The 13,650-nt window shown below is 41.4% G+C and overlaps 1 protein-coding gene across 2 annotated transcripts; it reads right to left on the bottom strand.

Moving 5' to 3' along the window:
• Positions 1-3: 3 nt before the first annotated feature.
• On the bottom strand, positions 4-11,551 carry LOC118409442 (probable ribosome biogenesis protein RLP24). Of its 2 annotated transcripts, none has more exons than XM_035810474.1 (6): positions 11,364-11,551; positions 7,754-7,867; positions 7,151-7,223; positions 6,716-6,779; positions 6,131-6,213; positions 4-244 (listed from the first exon to the last, which is right to left on the bottom strand). In XM_035810474.1, exons 1-6 carry the CDS (start codon positions 11,442-11,444, stop codon positions 171-173), a joined length of 489 nt encoding a protein of 162 aa, XP_035666367.1. In that variant the 5' UTR covers positions 11,445-11,551; the 3' UTR covers positions 4-170. The 2 variants fall into 2 exon arrangements, with proteins under 2 accessions (XP_035666367.1, XP_035666368.1); XM_035810475.1 differs by lacking the exon at positions 11,364-11,551 and adding an exon at positions 11,133-11,201.
• Between the last annotated feature and the right edge of the window lie 2,099 nt (positions 11,552-13,650).

Genomic DNA, 13,650 nt, shown 5'->3' with positions numbered 1-13,650 from the left:
GCATTTGTCTAGAGTCAATTAGAAGTCATGGTTATGTTTACATGTACATGTAGACTGCTGTGTTTAGTTTATAATCTGACATTCTGGCAAGTTTGACAATTGTTGTAAATTTCTCGCTCTCTACATTATGTTGGTGCTGTTTTTCTTGATGACTGTTGCAATGGTGAGCATTACTCAGCTGCCATCTCTTGGTCCGACTCCTGGATGACTTGTGCCATCTTCTCTTCCAGTTTCTGAGTGCAGGCTGCAAGGACAGATCACACAAACTTTAGCATGGTGACATACACAACAAAAGAACTACCTGAAGATAATCAAGCAATAAGACATTTCACTGTTCTGAACATGCATGCACCGTGGTCTAGGTCAAAGTTCATCATAACTTAGCTAGTTCCAAACTTCTAGCCTCGTATTCAAACCTATAATAGCTGCTCGGTCTCTTTGTCCTCTATTTGGAGGAGTAAAACAACAAGCCAAGCAACCCCATTTCTCTAGACATTTTTTCACCACCACAGAAGGTTTAAACACTAATGGAAGTCACTGAAAACGATTGTAGACCTATGTAATGCAGAGGAATGCTTCAACAACAACTAGAGAAGCAGAAGTTTTTCAAAATAGAAGTTGCCCAAAATACTGCATGACAATAATGCACCTGTGCACATTGCAATTACTAGCTGCGATGCTGCAAAAATCTTCTAGGTGCAGATCAAAATACTGAATGCAATGCCAGTACCGTACCTAAGACAACTTAGTACATATGTATTCGTGACTAAAATGCACAGCTCCAACCAAAATTTTCGGAAATTTAGCAATAGCATTGTGTGGATGTTGCCATCAGGGCTGACCTGAATCATTGGTATTGTTCTCCAAATCATCAAATTTTACACCATGTTTCTCTTTTATCTTGATGGAGCAAACAACTGAATTGATGTAGCTGTAGGTACGAATAAATGTGGGGGCTTAACAACAGAATACAAATGGGTGATGTGCACCATAAGTTTCATTTATTTCATCAAAAGTCTTCTTTGGTGTGCGTCCTTTCAAATACAAAAACCGGATCACTGCGCGACACTCAACTGGTTCCATTTCACACCTGGTCCATTTCGCACCTGACTAAGTTCAAACACCAGTAAATCAGAAACCACAATTAGTTCAGAGCTGTCTTTTGCAACATAACCCATAGAGATATGAATTATTACACATACAAAACTTCATTTAGATCAGACAACTGGAAGTGGGTCAGGACCATTACTTATTGCACGCCCTTCGTAGCTGTGATGCTGCAAAAATCTTCTAGGTGCAGATCAAAATACTGAATGCAATGTCAGTACCGTACCTAAGACAACTTAGTACATATGTATTCGTGACTAAAATGCACAGCTCCAACCAAAATTTTCATTAAAAACATTTAGCACTAGCATTGTGTGGATGTTGCCATCAGGGCTGATCTGAATCATCGGTATTGTTCTCCAAATCATCAAATTTTACATCATGATTTTCTTTTATCTTGATGGAGTAAACAACAGAACTGAATTGATGTAGCTGTAGGCACGAATAAATGTGGGGGCTTAACAACAGAATACAAATGGGTGATGTGGCACCAGTGATGGCGGGAGATAGCCACAGATTCCCGATAACATCCTCTAGACTTGTAAACTAATGCAACAGGGGATTACCATGTGCCAAGGGAAGCGCTTAGCCAGCTGGCCTTGGCTTTCTGAACTAAGCTCCGGCAGTTTTGCCTGAGATCCCTTCAATCCGCCCAGAAAATCGAGCCTTGACATCATGATGAATTGGGGATTTGTGAACAGGAGATAACCAAGGGTAACAGTTATCATTTTTAGGATCATGAGAACTGTTGGCTAAGCTAACCATTCCTTTTTGAGTAACATGTATGGGTAGTACCTAAATGTAACATCGGAAACAGGTAAAGGTAGTTAGTACTGGACCTGTAATACTGTCATTCAGTCTTTACAGACTAGGATACATAAGACTGTGCAAAAACAACTAAAATATTGTATATGCATCACGTCCACGCAGTATGCAAGTGTTGAAACTCCTCCCTTCCATGCAGGTAACTTTCTAGTTCTACCATGATGCCAACATGGCCAACACTCCTAGCCTGGTATCCAGCCGTAATATAGCTCCCGAGTCTCTTCTCTCCTCTTGGCAATTACAAATATTAAGAGCATAGAAGAGTCTCGGGAGCTATATTACGGCTGGATTCCAGCCGTAATATAGCTCCCGAGACTCTTCTCTCCCAGGATACCAGGCTACAACCCTACTGGAAATTAATTTTTTGCCTTTGGACAGCCGTCATCATTCAACTTCTACTTTGATCAGAATTTTGAACTCAGAGTCAAGTTTGAACTCAACTTGAAGGAAAAGCAGAATCTGTCAACCTTCTCAGATACATGTACCAAAAATACCGGTAGGTAGGATAAATCATAATTGATAATCATTTCCATTGTCTAATACAATGTAAATGTATTCTGCTGGACCGCTGTCTGTAAATATAGAATACAACACTGCGTACTAAAAGTATTTTGTTGCACACGAGGTACCAGCCTAACCAATGCCGGGATCGTCAACAGCAGGTAAGCAATCTGATTCGTGGGACACCTGGAATGGATGATGCAGGATACCCAGCAGTGCTTACATACCGGCTATTCCTACCATGCTTATGGACAACATGCAATCCTTATATAAAATATATGATCCTTGCAGAAAACGTACAATCCTTACGGAAAACATACAATCCTTACGGATAACATACCATCCACTACTAAAAACATACCATCCACTACTTAGACAAATACAGTCTATTGCTAAGAAACATACGTTACTCAACCTGCACTAATGCTGGCTTCTTACTCTTGGGCGACATGTTATAATTGTATTTCATACCACTAGGCTAGCTTAAATTAATCTGCAGCAAAGATCGTCTTAGCGTTGGGAATACACACGGAAGGGTAAGACGCACTCTGTTTACTGCTGTAACGTAGCCTGTTACAGTGTAAATGAACGCGCATGCCAACTATAAGTGACAAAAACATGTGCGGTTTGTGTGTATGCTGAAGAAACTCCCACTGTTAAATCTTCCAATTTGGGTCAACCGATATACCTGGTCGAGAACACCCGTATGACGGTCTGAAACATTATCATGGCCCAGGTATGACATCATTAATGGTCGATAGTACTTTTCACTAGTGAAGAGTCACCTTTCCAATCTAGCTTGGCTAATGGCTACTATAGTTTACCATGAAGAAGACCAGGTTATATTGTTCCTGGTGCTTCCAACTTTCCAACAGCACCTGGGGTCATCATACTATAGGTCAAGCCCGAGACTGGGGTCTGCATTTTTCATGACATTGCTCCTTTGAACTATACCATTAAAGGAACCTTACTCTACACGTTTATTGCAAATAATCCATTCTAGATGCTGGCCTACCCACCCTGGCCATTACAAAAGAGTTACAGCTTTGGCAAGGACACAGGGGAGTTGTACACAACAGTCAGCAAGAGATAGGAATCTCCTAAGTATTGACAACCAATGCTCTCATCAGCTGTTTGTCTTTAAATCTAAATTCTAAGAAAAATTCCATTAATCTTAAACAGTAATCTTTCTGGATCCAAATTGCCGTGATGACCCACAGAGATTACTGGTAAGTCTGGGAAGAAGGCCCTATCTATGATGGATGGTGTGCCGTTCGCCACACAACGAAAGGTCAATGCCAGTTCTAAACCTAATTTCACGCAAGCTGCTGGGCCTGAGATTAGAAGTCCCAGCTAGTCTGTATTTTCCTGCAGTCAAACTCAACCAATATGTCCTGAAGGAACATAAACTTTTTTTCAGATCACCTGCTTTCATCTTTTGCCAAACATACTGTCCTCAACAGGTTTCAGATTTCTGTTAGAAAGAAGAGGTATGATTTGCCCTAGCATTAGTAATTTGGTTGCAAGTGAACCCAACTGGATTTGTGCCAATCGGGTCTAGCTGACAGGTGTTTTAACTTTTAGTTCAAAGTATAATAATGGGATGCAAACTTTGATTTCCATAGACAACATACCATTACATTGGTCTTCATCAAAGATGCATTGTCCAACGACTTTTACTATACAATTACAAATGAATAAATGGAAACATTTTTTACACACATATCAAGCTTAAAGATGTACCCAGTGAAATTTTCTTAATCAATAAGCAGACAAATCTGAGAACTAATGATCAAATTGCTCTAGATCTTGCCCGCCTGTTCTACATGATATTCAGGCAGCACATGGTAACCAATAGCTTGCCTACATTTTGTTTGTATACAGAGTGATAATGAAGTTGGCATAAATCCATAGGAATGCCTACTTTCACCATATTTTTTTAAACTCTGAGCAGAGAGCTCCCTTGCCAAAGAGAACTCTTTTTTTCTAGAATAGAAGACTTATACCAAGGAAACAAAGTTAATACAAATTGCATGAAAGGCCTGGCCGAAGTACAGATGTATGAGGGAGCATGAATCATCTAGATCGTTCTAAAAGGCCACTGTCATTATCTGAAATGGATGTGGTGCTGCAAAATTGGGTGTCCTGAAAGGTGGTGCCCTGACATTACACAGACAATAGATGCCCATCCTTTTCTTTTAACATACATGTTGTACATGATAGATTAATGTGCTGGGGGTGATATGAGGACAATACAGCAATTCTGAGATCTGTGAATAGCTTCATTGGGCTGGAAAAGTTGTGCAAGTCCAATTTTTCTTGTGTTCAAAATTACACTGAACTTGCCATCTCCTGCTAGCATGCTCCAGAACTCTGACATATGTTTTTGTAGCTAGTACTATGGTCAACAATCACTTCTCCTTGTAATTAGCAAGAAATTTTATTTAGTTAGATTCTGCATCACTAACGAGAGATTAAGATTTAAAATTCTGCTTCAGTACCATGGAAAACCACTAGAGGGTCCAAAATCTTATTATTTCTTCATTTTGTAAGTACCTACCAACATACCCAATGTTATAAACAACTTCTCTAGTTTTGATGTCATAATCATACTTATAGACACAGAAACATGCACCACAAAACATAACTTTCTTGGTAGACAATTACTACGTATGTAATTACATGTAACACAGGGCCTGCATACTAAACAAGATATGGAAAAATGCATGGATTTAAAAAGTCCTTCACAACTCATGAAGATATACAAGTATGTGTTCAAAGAGCATTTGACATCCATAAGTGGTACCATAAGGGTCTAATGAGGGCAATCCAAAACTAATGACATCATTAGCCACTACCACAAAGAACCAAGTAGATGACTGGAGGATTACATTTAATGTGAATGTCTACAATGTGCACAGTCTGTGGGGGCTGGGCTCCAGCTAATGGAGGTCCTGCAAATATTCAAATGTTTACGGTGGTTTAATGCTTGCAGTGACCTCTCCACCAATTAACCATCACACAGTGCTAAAAATACACACTTGCACAGTTGCAAATGCAACCATGTTTTGCTTGGCACAACTTAATTTTAAACCCAGGTAGCGAAGTATGCAACCTGAAATTTTGTACACACCAACGTGCATATGCTTTTGTATTTATTTCTTGACAAGATAAACATAGTTACATGTAACTGCAAGAAAAGATATGGATGAATAGCTGACTTGAAGAAAGTAATGTCCTGGGAGTGAGGCAACCTGAAATGTTGATGGACCAACCTGGTTTTTGACTCAGGTTGCCGCCTGGGCTGTTTTGAGCACTGGCACACAAAACAGTTTTCTGTCAGTGATGCACTCTCCATGCCCACCACTAACTTTTAATAGCATGCTACAAATGCCTCGTTTTATGTCCCTCTAACTTAAATAAAGTTTCAGTACAGCAGTATCAAGAACGTTCAAGATCTTTGATGAACATAACTAGCCTATTGGTATGTCTCTGTAGTCAGTCTGCGCAGATTATCCCAAACCGTTAAGACAAAACACAGGCTTAAGTCTGAGAACAAGTCTGGTGCTTGAGATAATCCCACACAGAGGTAATTACAGGCAAACATCCTTGTGCATGACGTTAAAGATGATCTTTATTCCCAAGAACTTGTCTACGATGCAATCACACATTTGTACACCACAATGACATGACTTACCAGCAGGAGACTTGATGAGGCTGATGTTCTGTTTGACCTCCCGAATATCAGCCTCCTTTTGCAGCTCCTTCCCCTTCTTCAGTCTGGAAGTACAAACAACATGTTCAACCTTTTCCCTATCTAACATGACTTTGGTTGACAGACCTTTGAGTCAAACAGCTGTCTAAAAAGAGTTGACATAGCGTGTGTTGTCTAGCAGTGAGCAATTCTGCCTCTGGATGTAGAGCTCAAGTTGACACTCACCTGGTTTGCAAAAATGCAGGATTGGTTATTCTGAACATGAAGAAAATTAGATGGAGTATATAACTGTTTGATCCAGTTTCATTTCCTCATCTTCGTTCATCTGGTATTGTATCCATGTTTATTTGCTTTTTTGAATGCCAAGAAATTTGATTGGCATGGCTTACACATACTAAGTAAAATATGTCACACATTGCCAAAAGATTATTTTTTCCACATAGCTACACAGTATTTTCACTCAGCCATCAGGCATCACATAGGGACACAGCTTGTAAACTAACAGCATAATAGCACCTCCTTACATTTAGGCTTGGAACTGCAGGTAGATATACACACTTAACATACCTGTTGAGAATGAACTGGGCCTGCCTCTTACTCTTGATGTCTTCTACTCTTTTCATTGCCTTAACTGCAAATGAAGAGAAAGTCAAAATATACAGAATATCCTTAGCATAAACACAAATTGAAGCCAGACACACTGGATGAACAGCATTGTAGAACACATGCACCAAATTCAAGACAACTGGTCTGCCTTTTTCTATGAGCTACTGCACTTTAATTCACCATTGATTGTAGCAGGTGCAAATTCAGTGCCCCCCCCCCCATAGAGTTTTATGACAAGCATTTTAAGCGACTTGTCACTTGCATATGGTGACCGAGACCAAGCATTTCAATTCTAAATTGGTATAACATTACATGGACATCATTGTATGCATGTCAATGATTAAAGAACACAAGCTTTGGAATCCATCAGACTCAGATGTAAGAATAGATTCTTACTTGTGTCCTTCCATTGCTCCCTGTTATACTTGGCTGGAACATTCCTCCTCTTCTCAAACTCCAGAGAAGCATCCTAGAATAAGAAAACAAGATAAGAACATAAATGACTTTTTTTTTCTTAAACAGGGAACAGAGGCACTGAGCCCTCATACTTTCAGGATTCTCTCCCTTACTCTCAGTCAGTCTTAGAATGACAAACTCCACAGAAATCTGCATCATCCCCTTTACCAAGATACACTGCTCCCTTGTACCACCTTCATAGTGTCATACTTTATTTCTACAACGTATCTCCCTCCCATAATGGACCATTTGCTTTCCTTATTCTATGGCCAGTTGGACCATGTTGGCTTCAGGAAGGGGTTTTCCTGCTGAAATGCTGCAGTACCTGAACATCCTGCTAGGGAGGTCCCAAATTGTCAGTTTCTTTGGGGACTGAAAAAGCAACTACATACCAAAATTCATACAAATCCACCCAAAAGACTTATAACTTAGCTTAAGGTGTAGTCACACATACACAATCAAAAACAATACCCCGTGGTACATCCCGGAGGTAGCAATTGAGATACTAGTAGACAACTATTCTACAAAGAAAAAAATACACACCACAGCCAGGTCTTTTCCTGCAGCTTTCCTGAAGGCCTTGGTCCAGCGCACCTTCCGAGGATTCCTCTTCTTCTTGAATGCTCTGTGGCATTTTGATCGGCAAAACCTGAAGATCTACAACAGGACAGAAAAGAAATGTTTTAACTTAAACTTACAACAGTAAAATCATTAAACTACTTGTTAAATATGCATGGAGTGAATGTCATATTGATGTGGACATCATTCATCTGTTAACTTATTACAACATTAATGTATCCTAGTAATTGTTTTGATGTATTACTTCTTTTGCTCAAATCTCAAAGTACTGTAAGCTCATTTATTTTTGCAGGGGTGCAAAAAATAGTTAAATTCATTTTAGCCAAGTAGTAATCTGACACCATGAATGCTCCAAAACAGATTATAGCAAGATATTTTTCTGAACAAACTCTCGGCTGTTTTGAAACCATTAGAAGTGGCCGGGATTTTTACCGGCTCACTCCGGGATTTTTACCGGCTCACTCCCCTCGCCTCTGCTTCAAAACGCACCAGGGCTATCATTTTAAAATCTGTGCTAGTATCCCCTCCTGCGAAGCATTAAAAGATTGGGCAAATAGTTTAACTGCCCCAGATTAACGCGCATCTGGCACATCAGGATCAAGGTTCAGCGCGGGTGAAGAGCGGATAAGGGTGTTGGATGGAAGACCAACCAAAGACGGAGACACACAAGACAAACGTCACACTTGTAAGACGATCAAGACAAGACTGACTTTATTTTGAATCACATTACTGGTCGCGTTCTGGTGGTTCTAGAACACTCTTCTCCGGACGGGGCCACCGCCCGTTCGAACACGTCGAGTTGTTGTTGTTTACTCCGAAGAAGGGCCGCCAGAACGCGACAGTTACAATAAACAAATTCAAATACAATTACATAATATACGATACAATACAATACATAACATTCCTCCCCCCTCAAGTTAGCAGGTGTCCTCACCTGCTAGTTATCTCACCAAATCTAATCATATATCTTTTAAAATCAAGTCTAAGCTAGTTATAGGTTTCGCTTACAATACTAAAAATATTTCTGTGGACTCACCACTTCGAAGTATTTCAAGGCACAGAACTACTGTACATTGGACATATCAAACATTCCATAGGGTCGGCCCGCAGGCAGTCGTTCTATGTAGCTACAAATACACAGTTTCCACATCTAGCTAGGCAAGTACACGCAGTTTCCACATCAAGTTTAAGCACTTAGGAATAGGGTCAGCCCGTAGGCAATCATTCTATCTCCTAAGGCGAGCATCATACAACCATTGATCTTCCTAGGAGAGACGTCCTGCAGACATCAGCGCTCCTTAGGCAAGCATCATACAGTCAAAATTCAGAATACAGCACAGCATAGGTTCAACAAGGCATCAACGTTATCCCGCAGGCTTACGGTCAAGGCATAGAGAACGCTATCTTAAAACACAAACAATACATGTGGGCACACCCTCAGTGTGGTCAGGATAGTCTTACTAGCAGTAGTCGCCCCGCAGGCATCAATAATGTCATTGATTCTACTAGTATACTTGGTAAGCATCAGTTCAAATAGTTTCAATATACAAAATTCAATCAACGTGACAATATTTCCTTGACAATCAGCAACCTCGCAGGTTCTGACAAAGGACAAAGTAGTCTTCTTCCTAGGAGTGTCGTCCCGCAGGCTCTAGTTCTCCCTAGGTAAGCACCACAATACTCAATATCACAATACTCTCCAGACAAAATACATAACACATTGGACAGGAGATCGTGCAGCAGTACATTTCAAGTTCGCAGGTCTTGCGGCATGACAGTTCAGTGGCCTTCCTGGAGCAAGTAGAGGCCCTTTTACAGTTCGGTCTGGTCACAGCAGAAGTTTTCGCCGGTGCTCATTCTCAAAAGTTCACGGTTGGTGACACGGGTAGCTCTGATCGACGCGGACAGCGCCCAGGGACGGGTCCTTGGTGTACACGCGGTCGGCGACGGACGGCGTCAGGGTGGAGTGGAGTCGGGCTCTGTCGACAGCGGCAGCGAGCGGAGACGGCTTGACACATGGTAGACGTTGTCGGGTGATCAGGCGGTTGGCCGATGGTCTCCGGGCGAGTCGGGCGACACGGTAGCGGGCAGAGGGCCTTAGGATGGTGTTTCATCACGGGTCCGGCCGCTCGAAAGCGGCATCCCACCGTTGGGCGCCAATGTTGGATGGAAGACCAACCAAAGACGGAGACACACAAGACAAACGTCACACTTGTAAGACGATCAAGACAAGACTGACTTTATTTTGAATCACATTACTGGTCGCGTTCTGGCGGTTCTAGAACACTCTTCTCCGGACGGGGCCACCGCCCGTTCGAACACGTCGAGTTGTTGTTGTTTACTCCGAAGAAGGGCCGCCAGAACGCGACAGTTACAATAAACAAATTCAAATACAATTACATAATATACGATACAATACAATACATAACAAGGGCACTGGGATGAAATAAAAGGGGGATAGACACATTTGGAATTTGGATGAAATCAGAGGGGGGTTGAGGTCTCGGATGAAATTATATACAGGGGATTGATGCGCTTGGATTAAATCAAAGGGGAGTCGGGGCACTCGGGTAAAATCAAAAAGGGGGTGCAACTTGGATAAAATCCGACCTCTTCAACCCACTCCACATTTATCTTTTGGAATGGCGTATCATCAGGTAAGAATAATGTCAGTAATTGCTGATTCCTTGGCACATGGCCATTACCGGAAAAACAGAACACATCTGATACATAGGTACAAGATTATGCTGTGCTGGCTCATAAAAGCTTTGGGAGAGAGATCTCTTTTCAACGAACTGAAACAGTTTGAGTGTGGTTGCAAGCCAAGGCCAGCGGAGCCATATAAAACAGTGTAGAAATTCAGAGGGGCGAGTAAGAACAGAAAGAAACAACACCCCGACTCCCGGGATTCGAACCCGCGCCGAACCCGGGCAGCCGGATCACAAATCCAACGTGCTAACCACAACACCAAAAGCTCAAGAGCTGTTGGCGTGGTCAGTTTGGCAGCGCTAGAACCCCACTGTTACACTACTCCCCCTTTTCTTTTCAAGATTCGTCCTCGAATCTCCGAGATCGACATCCCTGTGTGGCACATACTAGCCTGTTACTCACAGGGCCGGCGTGGGAACCATTGTAGAAATTCAGAGGGGCGAGTAAGAACAGAAAGAAACAACACCCCGACTCCCGGGATTCGAACCCGCGCCGAACCCGGGCAGCCGGATCACAAATCCAACGTGCTAACCACAACACCAAAAGCTCAAGAGCTGTTGGCGTGGTCAGTTTGGCAGCGCTAGAACCCCACTGTTACAACAGTTTTGATTTTTACATCAAAAAGGGGCCTTACAGTGTGCGTGTGGATACGCCTGTTCCTCGAAGGGCAATTCAACTCAACTCTCATAAATAATGTTATTGTTGTCCTGGTTTAACTTCTGTTATGACACAAAGTGAACTTCAAGCAAGTTAGCACATGTTATCCATGCGCCGGGGGAGGGGGGCTAGCTACGCACATGCCACAAGACAGTGCCCTTCTCTTTCCTGTACAGCCTCCTCGGAACAAAATGTGACCAAACCTTACCTTACAGTCGTTTCTAACAAACTGCATCCCGTGGCCAGGATAAATCGGACTGGAACAGAAGAAACACTTTTCAACCCTCATTTTTTTCGCAAGACTTCCCCACAGGAGCTTTTCCGGAAGTGATTATTACCCACAATGCATTCATCATAGGAGGAACATTCTATTAGATTCGGGGGGGAGGCTACACAAATCAAAGCAGATGTAGGGTTCGGCACAGCGTTTTTTGAGGCATTTGCATGTCTAACTCTTTCTATTGGTCCATTTATCTCGTCGCTTCCTTACTACACTCCGTTTGCTGACTTTCAATGCCAGCTAAACCACTGATTGTTCAGAGGAAAATAACCAGCTGTTGCCTCAGAAACAATTTTTTTCTACTAAGGCCACAGCAAGTAAATTTTATGGATGACATCCTCTGCAGACTGCAAAAATAGTGCGATAGGGCGAAAAAAAAAACAAGATAGGTGGAAAAAAACAAGATGGCCACATTTTCAAGAATAGGCACCATGGAAGTTGCAATGACTCTTGTAATAAGAATAAAAAGGAACAAAACATAGCTATAGTATCAGAGCCAACAAGGCATCCATTCCTGTATTTAAGACATGTACTGGTGTGGTAAAAGTGACACTAGTGTGGAAGACTGGCATCACCAACAAAGTTGGTAACCACACTCATGGCTTCCATATTGGTGTCACTTTTACAACTATCCAATAAGTTTCATTTTTACAACTACAGTCCTGGGTACCTTGCAAGTGTCACTTCTACGCGTACAATTATTAGGCTACAACACATTTGCTCATTTCGGTACTTTATTGTCATGCTGAAAATCCCTGCAGAAGAAAAAAATTCTTGCTTTTTTTTCTGAAATCAGGTGAAAATTAATGCGCGTGCTGATGTCATCCATAAAATTTACTTGCTGTGGCCTAAGGTCTGCTATACTAAGGTCTTTTCACTGATTGCAGACACAACTCGGGAGTTTAGGGGGCACACCTGTTTATTTCTCGTCTTAATTGGAGGCTGCACGCCCTCAAGTTTAGCCATAGAGGAGTCCTCTGCCGGCTTAACTCCTTCCCCAGCCTATGATACTATCTTATGCCACTGCAAGATCTGCTTGGAGATTACTCAAGTCTAACGACTTTCTTCCAGCGAATCTTAAGACATAAAATAACCTTTTAAGGATAAGAGGAGCTGAGTTTGTTTCTTCAACCTCCCTTCTTTGGGTAAATTAGAGGGGAAAAACAATTCACATAACTCAAAAATGATTCACATAACTATTAACATCAGCATAGGATGCAATCCATTGAAATGATTTTTCTGACAATATCAATTGATACTCTCCAAGCAAAGGTTAGGCTCCGGCTGTTTTTTAATGTCTTTCTTAGTCGTTTTTATCGGGCTTTCTATTTTGTCATTTTTCTTTAAGTACGCCAGCCATACTCTCCAAGCACAGGTTAGGCTCTGGCTGTTTTTTATCGGGCTTTCTATTTTGTATTTCATCTTGCTGTGTCAAAACCTGTGTTTGGCTGGCATACTTCATGAAAAATGACAAAATAGAAAGCCCAATAAAAACGACTAAAAAAAAACAGCCAGAGCCTAACCTCTGCTTGGAGAGTAATCAATTGAGAAATTGTCACAAAGAGAAAAACCTTGCAAATACTAGCTATAGAGCAAATTGTAAATAAAATTCTGGTGTCGTACTTTCCATATCAACTACGGTTTGCGGTATTGCAACTTAACTTACACAATACCATAGAGGCTTACATTCATAGCGGAAGGATATCAGGGAACGATCGAGCCCAAATATTATCTTAACTGACAACACTTCACTTCCTATGCTTTCAGTCATACTACATGTAGTATTTTGTGTCATTTTGCAGCAGATAATGAGAAATGTAAGCTCAATCCAAGTCCCTCTTCTTGTCCACACCACACCATCACAGACCACAGTTTGTGTGCACCATAAACTAGAATCCAGCAGATCAATTAGCCATACTTTGGGTTATCAGGTAGCCTCTCTTTTTTAAGTGAATGTTATCCCAAATCCTAGTCACCAATGCCAATGGTCCTTCAAAGCCCCAATATTGGTATTTCAAGGTTGTACCTTCTTGGTATTTTACAGTAAACTGGATTCAGATTTGACATTATGTAAAATATCTTGCTTAATAAAGCAGAAAAGAGCTGGCTCTATTTACTGCTTTCAACACCCCTTTTTCCCCTTTACACACCAGTAATTTCCTATACAAGGCTTATAATCTATTGAACAACCACATGTATAAGACCACAATGTAAG

Source organism: Branchiostoma floridae, chromosome 2 (assembly GCF_000003815.2).
Source record: "Branchiostoma floridae strain S238N-H82 chromosome 2, Bfl_VNyyK, whole genome shotgun sequence".
Taxonomy (NCBI): Eukaryota; Metazoa; Chordata; class Leptocardii; order Amphioxiformes; family Branchiostomatidae; genus Branchiostoma; species Branchiostoma floridae.
This window is presented reverse-complemented; position numbering and strand designations above follow the sequence as displayed.

Coding starts and splice junctions, on each gene's coding strand:
- LOC118409442 (XM_035810474.1), bottom strand. CDS start 11,444: ATGAGGGTTGAAAAGTGTTTCTTCTGTTCCAGTCCGATTTATCCTGGC. Junction 7,868..11,363: donor TTGTTAGAAACGACTGTAAG/GTAAGGTTTGGT, acceptor GTCCTGTTGTAG/ATCTTCAGGTTTTGCCGATC. Junction 6,214..6,715: donor GCCCAGTTCATTCTCAACAG/GTATGTTAAGTG, acceptor TTGTACTTCCAG/ACTGAAGAAGGGGAAGGAGC.